The sequence below is a fragment of the Tachyglossus aculeatus genome, chromosome 4 (assembly GCF_015852505.1).
Source record: "Tachyglossus aculeatus isolate mTacAcu1 chromosome 4, mTacAcu1.pri, whole genome shotgun sequence".
Taxonomy (NCBI): Eukaryota; Metazoa; Chordata; class Mammalia; order Monotremata; family Tachyglossidae; genus Tachyglossus; species Tachyglossus aculeatus.
The window spans coordinates 3,060,166-3,080,960 of record NC_052069.1 but is presented as its reverse complement, the minus strand read 5'-3'; the positions used below and the strand labels follow the sequence as shown (position 1 = coordinate 3,080,960).

At 45.6% G+C, this 20,795-nt stretch overlaps 1 protein-coding gene across 1 annotated transcript in view; it reads right to left on the bottom strand.

Annotated features, from left to right (window-relative positions):
* RGS12 (regulator of G protein signaling 12) overlaps positions 1-20,795 on the bottom strand; it is a 294,613-nt gene that overhangs the window by 52,299 nt on the left and 221,519 nt on the right. Inside the window, 7 exon segments of the mRNA XM_038745771.1 lie at positions 164-778; positions 5,512-5,665; positions 6,288-6,367; positions 7,262-7,358; positions 9,087-9,213; positions 9,938-10,011; positions 10,380-10,574. Coding sequence (XP_038601699.1) covers positions 164-778; positions 5,512-5,665; positions 6,288-6,367; positions 7,262-7,358; positions 9,087-9,213; positions 9,938-10,011; positions 10,380-10,574 — 1,342 coding nt within the window.

Here is a 20,795-nt window from a genome sequence, read left to right as displayed (position 1 = left end):
AGGAAAGAAGGCTACGGTGAAATACCTCATTCAAATAAATATGCATCGTGCAGAGAGGTTAACTTGGATTTTTTATTGAATGACGGGCTTGGGATGCCGGCGACCCAAGGGGAGGGTGATCGCTAAAGGAGAGGGCAAAACGCAAATTAAAATCTAGAAATACCTGAATTGGACCTCTGATACGCCGCAGACTTTCCCTGTTTATCTGTCAGAGGAGTCGGGGGCGAGTAGTTGGCTTGAGCGAGTTTCCCGGCGTCGGTCGGCGGCGTCGGAGGCGGCGGCAGTAAAGTGCTGTTGGGGCTGTTGATGTCGCCCTCGCCCACGAGAGTCAAGTCGGCGACGTTTTCGTCGTCGATAGTCTGTATGCCTTCCGGCGGGAGTTCCCTGGACTGCCTTCTCCAAACCCGGGAGGGCCCCTCCAGGGCGTGGGGGATCGGAGACAGCGGGGCGACGGAGGGGAGGCCCGCCGGCTTCGGACGGGCAGCGTGGAGGGCGGCCGGGCCGGGCCTGGGTTGGCCCTCCGACCGCCCGGCGTTCTTCGTCGAATTCTCGCCGCATCCCTGGGCCGGGTCGGCCTTCCCGTTAGGCTGGACCGTCTTCATCTTGCCGCCGCCCTTCCCGGCTCCTCTGCCGAGACCCTTCGGGGCCGCTGGGGTGGAGGAGGCCGGCTCGGGCGGTAAGCGGAGGAAATCGGGCAGAACGAGGTCTTCTTTCCTCAGCAGCCCACGCTGGTCGTCGGCCCGGTTGCTCTGAGCTTTGGATATGAGCTCGAAAAATTCTATCGGGAGGAAACGCAACGCGGGAAAAGCTCTTTTAGATGGTTCTTGCCATTGCGCCTCGACGAGACGTGCGGATACCGATTGTGAGCTTGCGGTGGGCAGGGAATGGGTCTACCGACTCTGTTCAGACTGTGAGCCCATTATTTTAGACTGTGAGCCCTTTAGACTGTGAGACTGTGAGCCCACTATTGGGTAGGGACTGTCTCTATATGTTGCCAACTTGTACTTCCCAAGCACTTAGTACAGTGCTCTGCACACAGTAAGCGCTCAATAAATACGATTGATGATGATGGTGATGTTCATTCATTCAATCGTATTTATTGAGCACTTACTGTGTGCAGAGCACTGTATTAAGCGCTTGGGAAGTACAAGTTTAAACTGCACTCTCCCCAAGCATTTAGTCCAGTGCTCTGCACACGGTAAGCCCTCAATAAATATGACCGACTAACCGATTGCCTTGCAACTCTGAAGCTACGCGGTGTGTTACTAAGACAACGGCACTATTCAATCAAAAGGCGCTAATTATTAATGCAAGCAGGATTTCAATACCAACTTTTCAGGACTTCGGCAACGCTGCACTGTTAGAGTTAAACCTAGCTCTTGAAATCCTGGGATAATGGATGGCTTTTTGCTTTGCACTGAAGTTACAAATTCAAGGCCCATTTCGACGGATTTGACTCATTAGAGACATCCGTGTGGGCATCCCCGTGGATTCCCCAGTCATCTCTCTAAATTTACCGATCAATAGTATTGATTGAGCGCTTACTATGTGCAGAGCATTGTATCAAGCGCTTGGGAGAGTACAATACAATGAAGATTTTGGTTAGGGTCATGGCTTGGAATTTTTACACTCCCATCTTTCATTCCTTGAACGCATAAGCTAGGAATGGGCCCCATCTGATTAGGGTGAGGTGATGAAATCATCTCTCAAAAAGACTCCCCGACACACTTTCTGAATTTTTCCCAGGTGAACAGAATTACTATAGTTTAGTTCTAAACTGATTTTAAGAGCGCTCTGCTCATGAGAAATGTTTTCCCCGCCTAACTAGACTTTTACATTCAAGTAGCATCCCCGGGAAAATAGGGGAGAGAGGCAAATTCACTTGAGGTTCCAAAGAAACGTTCACAGCCATGACGGGAATAGAATCTAAAACCTTGGAACCTCAATTCTATATCTAGGCAAAGAGTATTTTTACTTCCCACTAAGGGGTCTCTTTTTGGAAGCAAAACCCTAATGGCCTGTGGTTGAAAATGGATAGGACATAATTGTAGAAATAAATGATTGTTCTGGGGCCTAAAAAATTTGCCAATATGGGGCAACAGGGGATACTAAGCTAAGTTTTCAGACTGAGGTCTTGGGGTACCAACCCGTGAGAAATTACGTCAAACGAGGCGACATGGCCTAGTGGAAAGAGCGCGAGCCTAGGAGTCAAAGGACCTGGGTTCTAATCCCGCCTCCTCCACTTGACTGCTGTTTGACCTTGGGCAAGCCACTTCATTTCTCTGGGCCTCAGGTTTCCTCATCTGTAAAATGGGGACTCAGTAGCTGGTCTCCCTCCTACTTAGGCTGTGATTTCCAGGTGGGACAGGGACCAGATCTGCCTTGATTAACATATATCTACCCCAGCGCTTAGAACAGTGGCAGAACCGGACAAGTGGCATCCGGCCTAAACCCAGTGCTCCCGGTTTGGCATCCCGGTATTCTCCAGAAAGCCCAGGCTGCACACTCCACTCTTCTGGAGCTAACCTTCTCACTGTGCCTCGATCTCGCCCGTCCCACCATCAACCCCTGGCCCACGTCCTACCTCTGTCCTGGAATGCTTTCCCTCCTCAAATCCGCCAAAAGATCCCTCTTCCCCCCCTTCAAAGCCCTACTGAAGGCTCACCTCCTTCAAGAGGTCTTCCCAGACTAAACCCCCCATTCCTCAGCTCCCCGTCCCATCTGCATCCTCAACTCACTCCCTTTGCTCTTCCCCCCCACCACACAACACTTATGCATTTATGTATATATGTATAATTCTATTTAGTTATACTGATGCCTGCATACTTGTTTTGATGTGTACGTATCTATAATTTTATTTATTTATATTGATGCCTGTTTACTTGTTTTATGTCTGTCTTCCCCCTTCTAGACTGTAAGCCCTGTGTAGGCAGGGATTGCCTCTCTTAATTGCTGAATTGTAGTTTCCAAGAGCTTAGTACAGTGCTCTGCACAGAGTAAGTGCTCAATAAATACAACTGAATAAATGAATGAATGAATGAACAGTGCTTGCCACATAGTAAGTGTGTAACAAGTACTGTTATTACCATCATGTGGGGTACGCCCCACCATTTTCCCTGCAAATCACAAATAACCTTGATTCAAAAGGTTATTTATCCAAGTTCCAGGGCTAGGGGAAGCACGTGGGGAGACGAGGTGGTCTAACCTGAGTCAGTTTTCTCTCCCCTCCAGGGTCTAAATTAAGGTCACATCTCCTCCAAGAGGCCTTCCCCAATTAATCCCTCTTTTCCCCCGCTCCCTCTTCCGTCTGCGTCACCTATGGGCTCGGATCTGTGAGGTTTGGGCATTTGATATTCGCCTCACCCTCAAACCCAGAGCACTTCTGTACCTATCTTTAAATTAAGTATTCTAAATTGTTTATTTCTATTAATGTCTGTCTCCCCCTCTAGGCTGTCAGCTCGCTGTGGGCAGGGAACACGTCTGCCAACCCTGTTCTATTCTCCTCTCCCAAGTACAGTCCTCTGAACATATTAAGCTCTCAATAAATAGCACTGATGATGATAAATGGGGATTAAGATTGTGAGCCCCACATGGGACAACCTGATCACCTTGTATTCCCCCAGTGCTTAGAACAGTGCTTTGCACATAGTAAGCGCTTAACAAATACCATTATTATTATTATACCATGACCAGATGGGAGGAATGCCCATTTTCAGGCCAACGGAATCCCTCCCCTTCGGGAATGAGTTGCTTTAAACTCGAGAGGAAAGGCTGACATCTCCCAGATTTCCTTTCTGCTCACCAAGTGGCCTAAGAACCCTTAAAATTAGGCTCACCATCCTTTTAGACTGTGAGCCCACTGTTGGGTAGGGACTGTCTCTATATGTTGCCAATTTGTACTTCCCAAGCGCTTAGTACAGTGCTCTGCACATAGTAAGTGCTCAATAAATACGATTGATGATGATGATGATGATAAGCTCATTGTGCACAGGGAATAGGTCTGTTTATTACTGCACTGTACTCTCCCAAACAGTTAGTACAGTGCTGTGCACACAGTAAGCGCTCAATAAACACGACTGACTGACTGAATGAATGAGTGAATAAATAAGGTTGACCCGGTGGTTCCAAAAAGCATCTTCCCCACCAGACTAACTCTCCAAGGATTCTTCCTCTCTTACCGAAAAGGGCTCTACATTCAAATCTTAGTACAGTGCTCTGCACACAGTAAGTGCTCAATAAATACGATTGATTGATTGATTGATTGAAATCTGAGATAGGGCAGAAATGAAACCACCTCTAATGATTGCGTATCGAAATAAAAAATATTCCACGCTTCACTGACATTTCAACAGAGGCTCCTTTGGTTTTTGAAAAGAATAAACTCGGAGCCAGCAAACAACCATAGACTTTGAGCTAGGAAACTCGTCACCTAGCCAGTAGAACTTGCTGAAGAGGTACGCTAACGGGCTTTGCATCTTCTCCAAAGAGTCAGGAAATGACAGCTCAGACTGAATTGAAAAGCGAAACATTCCTTTATAAAGCAGCAGATTCCTTAATAAAGAAGTGGATTTTTAGATTGCTAGTCTACTCACGATGAAATTGAAAATTAAGTCGTGTACTGGTTTTCTGTTTTGTTTTTGTTGTCTGTCTCCCCCTTCTAGACTGTGAGCCCATTGTTGGCTAGGGACCGTCTCTCTATGTTGCCGACTTGTACTTCCCAAGCTCTTAGTACAGTGCTCTGCACACAGTAAACGCTCAATAAATACGACTGAATGAATGAATAAATAATTGTATTTTTTCACTACTTCTAGGGTGAGAAAAAAAGTTTGAAATACAGCAAACTATCCCACTCTGGGCCCTTTCTTGCTACATTTCATCTAATAACATGTCACACTTGAGGAGGATCCTGTTTCTCTCCTAAAACACCATCCAGCCATCCTTCGGAAATCAACAATAACTTTCCTTTAGCCACAATCCAGACTAGAGGGTTTATGTTAGGCAGTTATGTCCTGGACTGGAAAAATTCTGTTTTAAAAAGCTAGAGTATGAAGATGCACCAATACTCTGCGTTCACCACATCTGTGCGTTCTTCCGGTCATCTACAGAAGCACACCTCCAATGTACTTTTTTTTAAATGGTATTTTTAGGTGCTTATACATGCCAGGCACTGTACTAAGTACTGGGGTGGGTACAAGATAATCAGGTTTGGGCCCAGTCCATGTGCTACGTGGGTCTCACAGTTTTAATGCCCATTTTACAGATGAGGGAACTGAGACCCAGAGAAATGAAGGGGCTTGCCCAAGGTCACACAGCAGAAAAGTGGCGGAGCCAGGATTAGAACTCAGGTCCTCTGATTCCCAGGCCCAAGTTCTTTCCACTAGGCCGCCCTGTCTCTCCTAGCATTTCAATAACCAAAATGGATACAGAAAGTGGAATGATTTAATTGATTCCATCGGAAAACTGTCATTGCACAGACTAAAAAAATGTGGAAGTTTCAAAAAGTTCACCTACCCTCTGCTTCATCCAAATTAATTTTCTGATATTTTTTTTTCCCAATCTTTGCAATAGATTCTTCTCTCTTTGATAGCCGGGGTTCCCTAGCATTTTTTCCATTTTCTCCTTTTATTTTAATAGAATTAGACTTTCCTAGTGTTCTCTCCTCTCCCTGTATTAGAAGGAAAGGCAGAGTGCTACTTAAAAATTAGGATACACCACAATAAATACTTAACTTTTAAGCAAAAACAGACATCGTAAAGCAATTTCATCGACAACATAGGAAAAAATCATTTTGACGATATAGAAAATCATTTTTACTGTAGACAAAATCTCTATAAAATGCAAGAAAAAAAGAGGAATGCCACAAAATAGACACAGAAAACATATGGATTCCAATCACACAGGAGAGTTGGCAAAGACCGGCAAACCCTCTATTAGAAGAATGAAAATGTTATGATTTGAGTGTTAGACCATTTTCCCGGAAATAATGGCTAAGCTGTTGGGGGGTGGGAGGGTAACGGGACAGAGAAGGGAAGTGGGAGAAAAACGGGGGGAGGAGGGGAATAGAATTCAATACGGTAAATTTGTGGTCACCCAATTCGTGGAATTGGTGAAGCGGAAAAATGACCACTCCCTGGGAGAGACACCGACTGTTAGTAAGCTAAGAAGACAGAGCAATATTCGGTAGTCCTGGCCCAGAGCCGGGCAAGGAATCTTGGACCTCCGACTTAATCAGGATTTGGGATGAAGACAGAAGGGGCGGACGGGACAAAAGGGGTAGGGAAAATTACCGTGGATGAGAGATTTCTGGAACTGGAAATTCCAGCTATATTCTGTTTGGCTGAAGCACCTTTCTGCTTGTCTGTGAAGGCTAAACATAACACAACAGCTTCAACGTTCTGGGATAGGGCCAAGTCACCGACGCACTTGCGATTACCCTTAACTCGGCCACGGAAAAAGAGACCGATCCTCGGCGGAGGAGTCTGACAACAGGAAGCTAATCTTCAAGTGTTATAACTGGTTTTCCCCGTAAATCTGCAGTTTACCTCAAAAAGTAATAGTTATCAGAGATTCCAAAGAAATCCCCCCCCGCCCTTCGTCTTTGGACTGAGGAAAATGCTGCTCAGCCGACGAGCGTGAGAAAAGCAGAAGAGTCCGTCTTTTTGGCATAAACTTTACAGACACTTTGGAAGAGAAAGGCAATAATACATATTCAATTCCACATATAATGACTAGGACAGACCTTAAATTTGCTAGGGAAGTTTCTCCCGCTTCTTTATCTATCTGACTGCTGAAAACCCCTTCCTTGGTAAGTGATCCCGTCAACAGATGGGATTTCGGGCTGGAAAGCGGAAATAGGGTGGCAGGATTTACCGAACTAGGCCAGAACATTCCCTAAATTAAAGACATTCGAAAATAGCCACAGCTATTCCCGTCCTTTTTAAATATGGTTTTGAGAAACGAATACATGGACACGGGCTCCTATGCAGCCCCGTGAGGTGTAGGTTAAACAACACCCAATTTTATCCCGGGAAACGTCTTTAATGTTCTTTCTCCACAAGGGAGGGAAAGTGGAAGACCGTCCTTTGCCTGGGAACAACGAGAATGGGCCCCGATAAATACCATCGATAGAATGAGTCCCATTGGAACGGAAGCCAATGTCTAAGGAACACTTTCCCATCCTTGAGACGTTCACGGGGTAGGTGGATAACGTACGCTTTTTGCTGAAGACGCGAGAATATGGATGTGTGTGAAGGGAGCTTACTTTTTCCTCTGGAAGAATCCTTTTCATCTAAGATGACCCGCTGCCCATCCAAATTCGATATTGGTACTCCGAGATCTAGCGGTTCCTTCTCTCCACTCTAGAGTCAAATCAAAGCGTGGTTTAGGGTTCAAACTGTTGCCATCTGGCTTTCAAAACAGCAAGGTGGTCCCCAGACTGCATTTTACCCATTCCCGACACAAAAGCAGCATGGTCTAGTGGGCATCAGGGGCCTGGTCATGGGTTCTAAACACGGCTCTGCCACTCGTCTGCTGTGTGACCCTGGGCAAGTCACTTCACTTCTCTGGGCCTCAGTGCCCTCATCTGTAAAACGGGGATTGAGACTGTGTGCCCCATGTGGGACAGGGACTGTGTCCAACCCAATTTGCTTGTATCGCCATAGGACAGTGCCTGGCACATGGTAAGCGCTTACCAAATACCGTAATTATTCTTATTAGCATTCTCTGGGCCTCAGTTCCCTCATCTGTAAAATGGGGATTGAGACTGTGAGCCCCACGTGAGGCAGGGACTGTGTCCAACCCGATTTGCTTGTACCCATCTCAGCGCTTCATACAGTGCCTGGCACACACCAAGCGCTTAACGAACACCGAAATTATTAAACAAAATCCAAGGATTTCTGTTTTCCAACCACTGACACAACTACCACATACGTGTGCCAGTCTGAAGACCGGAGAGCTGGGTTTTTCAGGTCTTCAAAGTTCTGTCGGCTCTTATCCGATTTCTTACGGTGCAGTCAAGGCCCCTGCCCTCTCCATAATCACCTCCAAATCACCCCATCCCCAGAGCCTGAGGGGCAAGAGAACGAGGAAAGCTTTGGACTTGGTGGCCTAGTGGGACTAGGAGTCGGAGAAATTGGGCACTCATCCCGGCTCCACCACGTACGACGTGACTTCGTGTCTCTGAGCCTCAAGTTCTTCATCTATAAAACACGGATTAAATCCTACTCCCTCCTACTTAGATTGTGACCCCCATATGGGACAGAGAGACTGTGACCAATCTGATTATTTTTATCTATCCCAGCGCTTAGCACAGTGCCTGGCACTTAGCAAGCTAAGTTTAACAAGTATGCTAATAATCATAATATTCTTTCAATGGTATTTATTAAGCACTTACGGTGTGCAGAGCACTGTACTAAGCGCTTGGGAGAATACAATAGACACATTATTTTTAATTTTTGTTTTAATGGTATTGGTTGCAACTGTGTATCTCTCCTTTAATCTCTGGTTTAATCAACTCTTATTTAGTCCATTCTAGGTGAAAATGCAATCACTCAAAATCATTCACTGAGAGCTCACATCCTCCGGGAAGCCTTCCCAGACTGAGCTCCTCCTTAGCCTCTGCTCCTCCTCCCCTCCCCATCACCCCAACTCCCTCCCTCTGCCCAACCCCCTTCCCCTCCCCACAGCACTTGTGTATATTTGCACACGTTTATTTACTCTATTTATTTTATTAATGATGTGTATTTAGCTAAAAATCTATTTGTTTTGATGGTATTGACGCCTGTCTACTTGTTTTGTTCTGCTGTCTGCCTCCCCCTTCTAGACTGTGAGCCCGCTATTGGGGAGGGACCGTCTCTATATGTTGAAAAACTGTATTTTCCGAGTGCTTAGTACAGTGCTCTGCACGCTCAATAAATACTATTGAATAAATGAATGAATTATTTCACCCTGGACCCAAAACCAAGCTCAAAGAGGCAGAGAACAAAAGATATATGGCAAAACACAACCGTTCCCCAAGTGGGGAGAATTGACATTTTTTTTTTTAGCGGCTCCACTGAAATCACAGGGCCGTGTCCCAAAATACTTACTAGTCGCACTACAAGGTCACTGAGATTTAAACCATATTTTGCAACCACAGGTCGCAGAACTTCTGTGACGGGCTTGGTGGGCTTGGCTTTTAGTCCTACCGATCTATTAATTGGAACAAGATCCAACCTGTAAAGAGATACACGGCAAGTTAAACAGGGCAAGTAGAAAAAGTAGAAATCCGCATTGAAAAAAATGAAATCCCAAAAAGGAATCATAATAGTAGAATCCTTTGCACATTCATCCACAGAAACAGCGTGGCTCACTGGAAAGAGCCAGGGCTTTGGAGTCAGAGATCATGGGTTCAAATCCCGGCTCCGCCACTTGTCAGCTGTGTGACTGTGGGCAAATCACTTAACATCTCTGGGCCTCTGTTATCTCATCTGTAAAATGGGGATGAAGACTGTGAGCCCCCCGTGGGACAACCTGATCACCTTGTAACCTCCCCAGCGCTTGGAACAGTGCTTTGCACATAGTAAGCACTTAATAAATGCCATTATAAAAAAGTACCTTTTTTTCATAATTATGAGGAGATTCAGCACATAGTAAGCACTTAACAAATCAATCAATCGTATTTATTGAGCGCTTACTGTGTGCAGCGCACTGTACTAAGCGCTTGGGAAGTACAAGCTGGCAACATATAGAGACAGTTCCTACGCAACAGTGGGCTCACAGTCTAGAAGGGGGAGACAGAGAACAAAACCAAACATACTAACAAAATAAAATAAATAGAATAGATAGGTACAAGTACAATACCATCATTATTATTATTATTCCGGAAGGTGGGTGCATGAATAAGGTGGGTAAAGGAGAGTTGATCAGAGGTTTTTATTTTGCCTTTTTTGCCTCTTACCGAAACAAAGTGCGTTTCTCTAAGCGAAGATCCCGAGACTCCAAGATGCTACTGTCTTGGTGGAGAACAAGGGGCTTCAGAACACAAAGGAACAAAAAGAAAACACACATTAAAGTCGGGGACGAGCATCTGGCCGCTAAACGCAGCCGATCACCGGGGAAATGGGCGGCTCACAGCTGCACGGAACAAAAGAGCCGTGTCAAAAATAGCTCACCAAAAGAGAAAGTGGCCCTCACGCTTGGTGCCAAAGCCTAACAGCGGCCTATTCACTCTGGGGGAGATAACGTGTGTTTTCTAGGCTACTTGAAAATACGTTGTTAAAGACTTGAACAGTAATGAGAAATGACAAAATGGGTAAGGATGTTTGGAGGGCTTAGGCTCGGTTGAACGTCGGCTCCGCCGCCCTCGTAAAGAAGTTGGTCGGGTCTCCTTTGAGCGGTACCTTGTCTCCTCCGACTAAAAAGAGGTCTACTGCAGCCACGTTGATGCCATGCTTCTCACAGAGCCCGGATAAGATTTCTTTGATGGAGAATCCGGCTTTGACCGCCATTGTACTCGACGACCCATCGGGAAGGTGAACGCAGCAGTGTTTGGAAGATTTCTCTTTTTCGGAAACTGATAACCTGTAGGTTTCAGACTTAAGAAAAGAAAAATGGATGGGTTTTTTAAAAAAAGAAAAATGAATGTTGTTGTTTTTTTGTCCAAACTGCGATAAAATAATTAGAATATAATGATGTGCACCTAGCTTTATTTCTATTTGTTCTGACGACTTGACACCCGTCCACATGGTTTGTTTTGTTGTCTGTCTCCCCCTTCTAGACTGTGAGACCATTGTTGGGTAGCGACCGTCTCTATAAGTTGCCAACTTGTACTTCCCAAGCGCTTAATACAGTGCTCTGCACACAGTAAGAGCTCAATAAGTACGACTGAATGAATGAAGTTCTCCGAATATTCACCCTAATAAAACGAGTCTATTCTTGGAATGTGGGACGGGAAATTGTCAAAAATGTCGATAAATTAGTTGCATTTGTCCACTGACTTGCTGCTTCATTGATTTGCCACATCAACCAGTGCTGTTAATTGAGGACTTAATGTGTGCAGAAGATTGTACCAAGTATTTGGATGAGAACAATACAGGAGAGTTGGAAGACACATTCCCTGTCCACAAGGAGCTCATGGCCTAGAGGGGGAGACTGGCATTATTTATTACTTTATTTTATCAATCAACCAATCAATCGTATTCATTGAGCGCTTACTGTGTGCAGAGCACTGTACTAAGCGCTTGGGAAGTACAAGTTGGCAACATATATTTTTATTATGTCATAATAATATAATATAATATGTTATTATATTATTATTTATTTTATTAGTGATGTGTACACGCCTATAATTCTATTTATTGTGATGGTACTGACACTCATCTACTTGCTTTGTTTTGCTGTCTGTCTCCCCCTTCTAGACTGTGAGCCCGTTGTTGGTTAGGAACCGTCTCTGTATGTTGCCGACTTGTACTTCCCAAGCGTTTAGTACAGTGCTCTGCACACAGTAAGCGCTCAATAAATAAAACTGAATGGATGAATGATATACACAAGCAAATCACATATATATACATATGGGCTGTGAGGCAGGACCGTGCAGTGGATAGAGCACAAGTGTGGGAGTCGGAAGGTCATGGGTTCTAATTCTGACTCCGACACGTCTTCTGTGCGACCTTGGCCACTTCTCTGTGCCTCAGTGACCTCATCTGTAAAACATGCATTCAATCGTATTTATTGAGCGCTTACTGTGTGCAGAACACTATACTAAGCGCTTGGGAAGTACGAGTTGGCAACATACAGAGACGGTCCCTACCCAACAACGGGAAGGGGATTAAGAGTGTGAGCCCCATGTGGGGCAGAGATTGGGTCCAACCTGATTAACTTCTATCTACCCCAGCGCTTAGAACAGTGCTTGGCACATAATAAGTGCTTAACAAGTAATAATAATAATAATAATAATAATAATAATAATAATGGCATTTATTAAGCGCTTACTATGTGCACAGCACTGTTCTAAGCGCTGGGGAGGTTACAAGGTGATCAGGTTGTCCCATGCAGGGCTCACAGTAATCATCCCCATTTTACAGATGAGGTAACTGAGGCGAAGTACTATAATAATAATTACAATTTCGTGGCTCAGTGGAAAGAGTACGGGCTTTGGAGTTAGAGGTCATGGGTTCAAATCCCGGCTCCGCCACTTGTCAGCTGTGTGGCTTTGGGCAAGTCACTTAACTTCTCTGGGCCTCAGTTCCCTCATCTGTAAAATGGAGATTAAGATTGTGAGCCCCCCGTGGGACAACCTGATCACCTTGTAAACTCCCCAGTGCTTAGAACAGTGCTTTGCACATAGTAAGCGCTTAATAAATACCATTATTATTATTATTATAAGGGTGGAGTGAATACCAACGCTAGAGAAGCAGCATGACAGTGGAATGAGCTTGGGAGTCAGAGGTCGTGGGTTCCAATCCCAACTCCGTCACTTTCAGCTGTGTGACTTTGGGCAAGTCACTTAACTTCTCTGGGCCTCAGTCGCCTCATCCATAAACTGGGGATTAAGACTGTGAGCCCCACGTGGTACAGCCTGATCACCTTGTATCAACCCCAGCACTTAGAACAGTGCTTGGCACATAGTAAGCACTTAACAAATACCATCATCATCATTATTATTATTATTATTATTATTATTATTATTATTATTGTTATCATTACCAAGTGCTAAAAGGATGCAGATTCAGATACAGATGACAAAGAAGGGAGCCCGTTGTTGGGTAGGGACCGTCTCTATATGTTGCCGATTTGTACTTCCCAAGTGCTGAGTACAGTGCTCTGCACATAGTAAGCGCTCAATAGATAAAATTGAATGAATGATTGAGAGGGAGTAGGGAAAAGGGGGCTTCACTAGAAGAGATAATAATGATGGCATTTATTAAGCGCTTACTATGTGCAAAGCACTGTTCTATGCACTGGGGAGGTTACAAGGTGATCAGGTTGTACCACGGGGGGTTCACAGTCTTAATCCCCATTTTACAGATGCGGGAACTGAGGCCCAGAGAAGTTAAGTGACTTGCCCAAAGTCACACAGCTGACAAGTGGCGGAGCCAGGATTTGAACCCGTGACCTCTGACTCCAAAGCCGAGATGTGACCTTACTGAGGCTTTGAAGGCAGGGAGGGTGGTAACCCAATGCATATGGAGGGGGAGGGAGTTCCAGGTTATGGGGAGGATGTGGGAAAGAGGTCAGTGGCGAGAGAAGCGCTTAGTACAGTGCTCTGCACACAGTAAGCGCTCAATAAATACGATTGATTGATTGATTAATACAGTGCCTGGCACATAGTAAGCGTTTAACAAATACCATTATTATTATTATTATCGGGTTACGGTGTATTGGAGAGAAGCAGCGTGGCTCAGTGGAATGAGCCTGGTCTGTGGAGTCGGAGGTCATGGGTTCAAATCCCAACTCCGCCAATGGTCAGCTGTGTGACTTTGGGCAAGTCACTTCACTTCTCTGGGCCTCAGTGACCTCATCTGGAAAATGGGGATGAAGACTGTGAGCCCCCCGGGGGACAACCTGATCACCTTGTAACTCAGCGCTCAGAAGAGTGCTTTGCACATAGTAAGCGCTTAATAAATGCCATCATTATTATTAGTAGTAGTAGTACAGTGCCTGGCACATAGTAAGCGTTTAACAAATACCATTATTATTATGATTATTATTATCAGGGAATGGTGAGTAAACTGGCACTAAGAGGAGCGGTGTGTCTGGACTGGGCTGGAGTAGATCACTGAGGGGAAGTAGGAGAGGGCCAACTGACTGAGCGCTTTAAAGTCGATGGGGAGGACGCCCAAACTGCTTTTCATCTCCCATCACCATCCTGGACTGCCTCTCTCCTTCAAGCCTCCCACGAATGGAGTAACTCCCGCTGGAGAAACGAATCAAGGATTCGAAGTGAAAGTTGGGGGGAAGCTGGACAAAGGACAGGGGGCTTTTATTTCATTCATTCAATCATTTATTGAGCGCTTACTGTGTGCAGAGCCCTGTACTAAGCGCTTGGAAAGTACAACTCGGCAACAGAAAGAGACGGTCCCTACCCAACAACGGGCTCACGGTCTATTTATTTTATTTTGTTAGTATGTTTGGTTTTGTTCACTGTCTCCCCCTTTTAGACTGTGAGCCCAGTGTTGGGTAGGGACTGTCTCTATATGTTGCCAATTTGTACTTCCCAAGCGCTTAGTCCAGTGCTCTGCACATAGTAAGCGCTCAATAAATATGATTGATTGATTGATTGATAGAAGCGGGAGACGGACCACAAAACAAAATTTGAAGAAGCACCTCGGGCCCAAATCCTGCCTGCCGCGAATTATGTGAAAGCTAAACAAGTCATCCCTCGGGAGAATTGGGAGTTTGTCCCTTTGTCATTTTACAACTGCTCCTCCCCACTTCGGCAGTGATATTTTCAACGGAGAGCAATCAGTCCACTCATACGCAAACGTACGAGAATATCATCCTTCTGACTCCATTTTTGGGTGGCTGTTCATCATCATCATCAATCGTATTTATTGAGTGCTTACTATGTGCAGAGCACTGTACTAAGCACTTGGGAAGTACAAATTGGCAACATATAGAGACAGTCCCTACCCAACAGTGGGCTCACAGTCTAAAAGGGGGAGACAGAGAACAAAACCAAACGTACTAACAAAATAAAATAAAATAAATAGAATAGATATGTACAAATAAAATAAATAAATAAATAGAGTAAAAAAAAATATGCACAAACATATATACATATATACAGGTGCTGTGGGGAAGGGAAGGAGGTAAGATGGGGGGATGGAGAGGGGGACGAGGGGGAGAGGAAGGAAGGGGCTCAGTCTGGGAAGGCCTCCTGGAGGAGGTGAGCTCTCAGCAGGGCCTTGGAATGTTCACATTTCTCAGAGAAAGAACAGCTGGCTCTAAAGGTGAGAATCTCAGTTTTGTTTTGTTTTAGTTTTTAGGGCTTGGTTTTTTTGGGGGGATTCTTTCTGACAGCGCTCAGAACAGTGCCAGTGCTTAGAACAGTGCTTTGCACATAGTAAGCGCTTAACAAACGTCATCATTATTATTATTATAGAATATGGCTTCTTGGGTTTATCAAGACAACAAGAAAAATGCCCAAACGATGTATGAAACTTAAAAAAACCCACCAATACCTTCTCTTTTATTAATGTCTGTTACAATTATGCTGCGATCTATCAAGTTTGCCAAGTTAAATCACATTTAATCATGGTGACGTAAAGTCAGATTTGGAAGGGATAAGTTAATTTCGATCTGATGTTCTCGCTGTCATTTTTATCATAATCATCAATCGTATTTATTGAGCGCTTACTGTGTGCAGAGCACTGTACTAAGCGCTTGGGAAGTCCAAGTTGGCAACATATAGAGACAGTCCCTACCCAACAGTGGGCTCACAGTCTAAAAGGGGGAGACAGAGAACAAAACCAAACATACTAACAAAATAAAATAAATAGAATAGATATGTACAAGTAAAATAAATAAATAGAGTAATAAATATGTACAAACATATATACATATATACAAGTGCTGTGGGGAAGGGAAGGAGGTAAGATGGGGGAGATGGAGAGGAGGACGAGGGGGATAGGACCATGAGGCTCTCGCTTTCCAGGAACTTTTCTATCTGGATGGTTCGACATTTTGCTTTAGGATATTTTTAATGAATGAGACGAGTTTTTCCGCTTTCCCAACTCTTCTAGGACTCCTTTCTACCGATCTTAGACCATTTGGCTACCGGCCCTCTCCTTGTTGTTTTGCAACATCCATCACCGCAATCAAACACCAATCAAATGTGATTTTTCAATTCCAAATTTCCAGTTCCCTGGCTAGTTTCCTTCCCCCATCACTTTGCGGTGCTTCTGATGGATCTCCAAGAGGCTAACGAAAAACCAAAGCATTTCACTGGCACATTTCCATCGAGGGCTCGGGGCTTTTCAGGGTTGACTCACCGAGAGGGAGCAAGTTAATCTTCACAGAACAGGAAAACAACATGAAAGTCAAATATTTCAAAGATTCAGACACGGCTCTAGCTTCCTGCGCTCAATAAACATGATTGATTGATTGATTGATTGGTACATTGTAAGCTCATAATGAAAACCATTTAAAAAAAAGCCACATGTTGTAAGACCCAAATGACTTTCCCCTCTCGAGACTGCAAGAATCCTTGAGGGCAGGGACAGCATGGCGTAGTGGAAATTGGGCTCTGTATCTGTACATGCAGATGTGCAACACTTATGTGTAATTCAGTCAATATGAGAAGCAGCCAATATGAGAAGCAGCTTGGCTTAGTGGAAAGAGCATGGTCTTGGGAGTCAGAAGTCGTGGGTTCTAACACTTGTCTGCTGCGTGACCACGGGCAAGTCATTTCACTTCCCTGGGCCTCAATTCCCTCATCTGTAAAATGGGAATCGAGACTGGGAGCCCCACGTGCGACAGGGGCTATGTCCAACCTGAAGAACTTGTATCCACTGGAGAGCTTAGTAAGGTGCCTGGAGAGTAAGCCCTTAACAAATACGACAAATATAATTATTACCAATTCTATTTTACTGTACACTTCCAAGCATTTACGACCGGGGAACGTGTGCAAGATTGGCGAGGAGTCTTGGTGGCACCGGGCCAACCAATCTATCAATCGTATTGAGCGCTTACTGTGTGCAGAGCACTGTACTAAGCGCTTGGGAAGGACAAGTTGGCAACATATAGAGACAGTCCCTATGCAACAGTGGGCTCACAGTCTAAAAGGGGGAGATGGGGAACTAAACCAAACATACTAACAAAATAAAATAAATAGAATAGATATGTACAAGTGAAATAAATGAATAAATAAATAGAGTAATAAATATGTACAGACATATATACATATATACAGGTGCTGTGGGGAAGGGAAGGAGGTAAAATGGGGGGATGAAGAGGGGGACGAGGGGGAGAGGAAGGAAGGGGCTTAGTCTGGGAAGGCCTCCTGGAGGAGGTGAGCTCTCAGTAGGTTCTTGAAGGGAGGAAGAGAGCTAGCTTGGCGGATGGGCAGAGGGATTGGGGGCATTCCAGGCCCGGGGGATGACGTGGGCCGGGGGTCGATGGCGGGACAGGCGAGGACGAGGTACGGTGAGGAGATTAGCGGCAGAGGAGTGGAGGGTGAGGGCTGGGCTGGAGAAGGACAGGAGGGAGGTGAGGTAGGAGGGGGCGAGGGGATGGACAGCCTTGAAGCCCAGGGTGAGGAGTTGCTGCCTGATGCGCAGATTGATTGGTAGCCATTGGAGATTTTTGAGATCTCTGGATGAGATTCATTCAACTGTATTTATTGAGCGCTGAACACACAAGGGAGGCTGGGAGACAATGAGCAAGAAGCCGGCCCTGAGGAGGCTGCCTGCCTCCCAGCTCCTTCAGACTCTCGCCGGGGGGCCCTGCTGGGATGGGCCACGGGCTCCCCCCAAAATCTCCAAGTGGTTATTAGGTCTCTCTGCCTGCCACTGTTCCGATTTAAGTGACACCTTTAGATTGACACCTGTCTACTTGTTTTGTTTTGTTGTCTGTCTCCCCCTTCTAGACTGTGAGCCCGCTGTTGGGTAGGGACCGTCTCCATATGTTGCCAATTTGTACTTCCCAAGCGCTTAGTACAGTGCTCTGCACACAGTAAGCGCTCAATAAATACGATTGAATGAATCAATGAATGACCCTATTGTCACCTTGCAGGTGCACAGAGTGCAATTCTAATCCTGGCTCTGCCACCTGTCTGCTGTGTGATCTCAGGTAGGTCACTTCACTTCTCTGGGCCCCAGTAACCTCATCTGGAAAATGGGGATTGAGACTGTGAGTCCTACATGGGACAAGGGACTATGTCTAACCCCATTTGCTTGTAATAATAATAATAATGGCATTTATTAAGCACTTACTATGTGCAAAGCACTGTTCTAAGCTCTGGGGAGGTTACAAGGTGATCAGGTTGTCCCACGGGGGGCTCACAGTCTTAATCCCCATTTTCCAGATAAGGCAACTGAGGCCCAGAGAAGTGAAGTGACTTGCCCAAAGTCACACAGCTTACAATTGGCAGAGTCGGAATTTGAACCCCTAACCTCTGACTCCAAAGCCCATGCTCTTTCTACTGAGCCACGCTGCTTCTCATACCCACCCTGGCGCTTAGAACAGTGCCTGGCACATAGTAAGCGCTTAACATATACCATTAGTTATTATTATTATTAATACTGTCTGATAATAATAACTATTTCTTATTGATGATGATAATTCTGATGAAAATGATAATAATAAAGATAACAATAATCGTGGTATTTGTTAAGTGCTCTTAAGAGTCCCTGTCCCACACTGGCCTCTCGCTCTTAATCCCCATTTGACAGATGAGGGAACTGAGGTCCAGAGAAGTGAAGTGACTTATCATCATCATCTTCAATCATATTTATTGAGCGCTTACTGTGTGCAGAGCACTGTACTAAGTGCTTGGGAAGTACAATTTGGCAACATATAGAGACAGTCCCTACCCAGTAGTGGGCTCACAGTCTAAAAGGGGGAGACGGAGAACGAAACCAAACATACTAACAAAATAAAACAAATATTGCCCCAAAGTTACACAGCAGACTTGTGGAGCCTGGATTAGAACCCACAACCTCTGACTCCCAAGTCTGTGCTTGCCACTAGGCTATTCCGCTCATAATAATAATACTTAATAATAATAATTGCGGTATTAAGCACTTACTATGTGCCAAGCAACTGTACTAAGCACTGGAGTTGGGTTGGACACAGTCCTGTCCCACATGGGGCTCACAGTCTTAATCCTCATTCTACAGATGAGGGAACTGAGGTCCAGAGAAGTGAAGTGATTTGCCTAAGGTCACACAGCAGAGAAGTGATGGAGCCTGGATTAGAATCCAGGTCCTTCTGACTTCAAGGCCCGTGCTCTATCCATCAAGCCATGCTTCTTCCCCAATCTCTGCTCAAAACACAGTGTTCAGCATACACTAAGCGCTCAGGAAATGGCAAAGATTGAAACAACTTGGACATTTTAACTTCCAGCCCCAAACTCCTATGCTCTGATGGGCAAACTCCTTTACTTGAGATGCCTTTTTCCCAGTAATAATAATGATGGCATTTGTTAAGCGCTTACTATGTGCAAAGCACTGTTCTAAGCACTGAGGGGATACAGGGTAATCAGGTTGTCCCACGTGGGGCTCACAGTCTTAATCCCCATTTTACAGATGAGGTAACTAAGGCACAGAGAAGTTAAGTATCTTGCCCAAAGTCACACAGCCAATAAGTGGCGGAGCTGGGATTTGAGCCCATGACCTCTGACTCCCAAGCCCGGGCTCTTTCCACTGAGCCATGCTGCTTCTCCTTCTCTTGTTAGTCAAACAATCATCTGGTGGCATGCCTTCCCGACTGCTGCCCACAGAAATCAATCAATCAATCAATCATATTTATTGAGCACTTACTGTGTGCAGAGCACTGTACTAAGCGCTTGGGAAGTACAAGTTGGCAACATATAGTGATGGTCCCTACCCAACAGTGGGCTCACAGTCTAGAAGGGGGAGACAGAGAACAAAACAAAACATATTAACAAAATAAAATAAATAGAATAGATATGTACAAGTAAAATAAATAAATAAATAGAGTAATAAATACGTACAAACATATATACATATATACAGGTGCTGTGGGGAAGGGAAGGAGGTAAGGCGGGGGGATGGAGGGGGAGAGGAAGGAGGGGGCTCAGTATAAGGCCTCCTGGAAGAAGTGAGCTCTCAGTAGGGCCTGGAAGAGAGGAAGAGAGCTAGCTTGGCGGATGTGGGGAGGGAGGGCATTCCAGGCCAGGGGGAGGACGTGGGCCGGGGGTCGATGGCGGGACAGGCGAGAACAAGGCCCGGTGAGGAGATTAGCGGCAGAGGAGTGGAGGGTGCAGGCTGGGCTGGAGAAGGACAGAAGGGAGGTGAGGTAGGAGGGGGCAAGGGGATAGACAGCCTGGAAGCAGAGGGTGAGGAGTTTTTGCCTGATGCGCAGATTGATTGGTGGCCACTGGAGATTTTTGAGGAGGGGAGTAACATTCCCAGAGTGTTTGTGGACAAAGACAATCCGGGCAGCGGCGTGAAGTATGGATTGAAGTGGGGAGAGACAAGAGGATGGGAGATCGGAGAGGAGGCTGATACAAGTAGTCCAGACGGGAGAGGATGAGAGCTTCAACGAGCAGGGTAGCAGTTTGGATGGAGAGGAAAGGGCGGATCTTGACAATGCTGCGGAGCTGAGACTGGCAGGTTTTGGTGACGGCTTGGATGTGAGGGGTGAACGAGAGAGTGGAGTCAAGAATGACACCAAGGTTGCGGGCTTGAGAGACGGGAAGGATGGTAGTACCGTCAACAGAGATGGGAAAGTCAGGGAGAGGGCAGGGTTTGGGAGGGAAGACAAGGCCAGGGGGAGGAGGAGCCTGCAAAAGAGACTGAGAATGAACGACGGGAGAGATAAGGAGAGAACCAGGAGATGACAGAGTCTGTGAAGCCAAGGTTGGAGAGCGTGTTGAGGAGAAGGGGGTGGTCCTCACAGAAACAACATTTATAACGGTCCAGGTCCTGAAACTGAAATCAAGTTGTTTTGGGCCTATGAAAAAGTCGAGTACTGCTGTACTGACTCATGTGGATAGAAAAATATTTCCCCCAAACCCCAAGACACATGCTCTGTGTGTGGTTTTGCACAGATGCATCTCGTTGTCCTTCGCAGAAATTCTGCTAGGAGTGTGGGTTTGGCTGAAGTGGCCAAATGCAGAACTTAAAACTTGA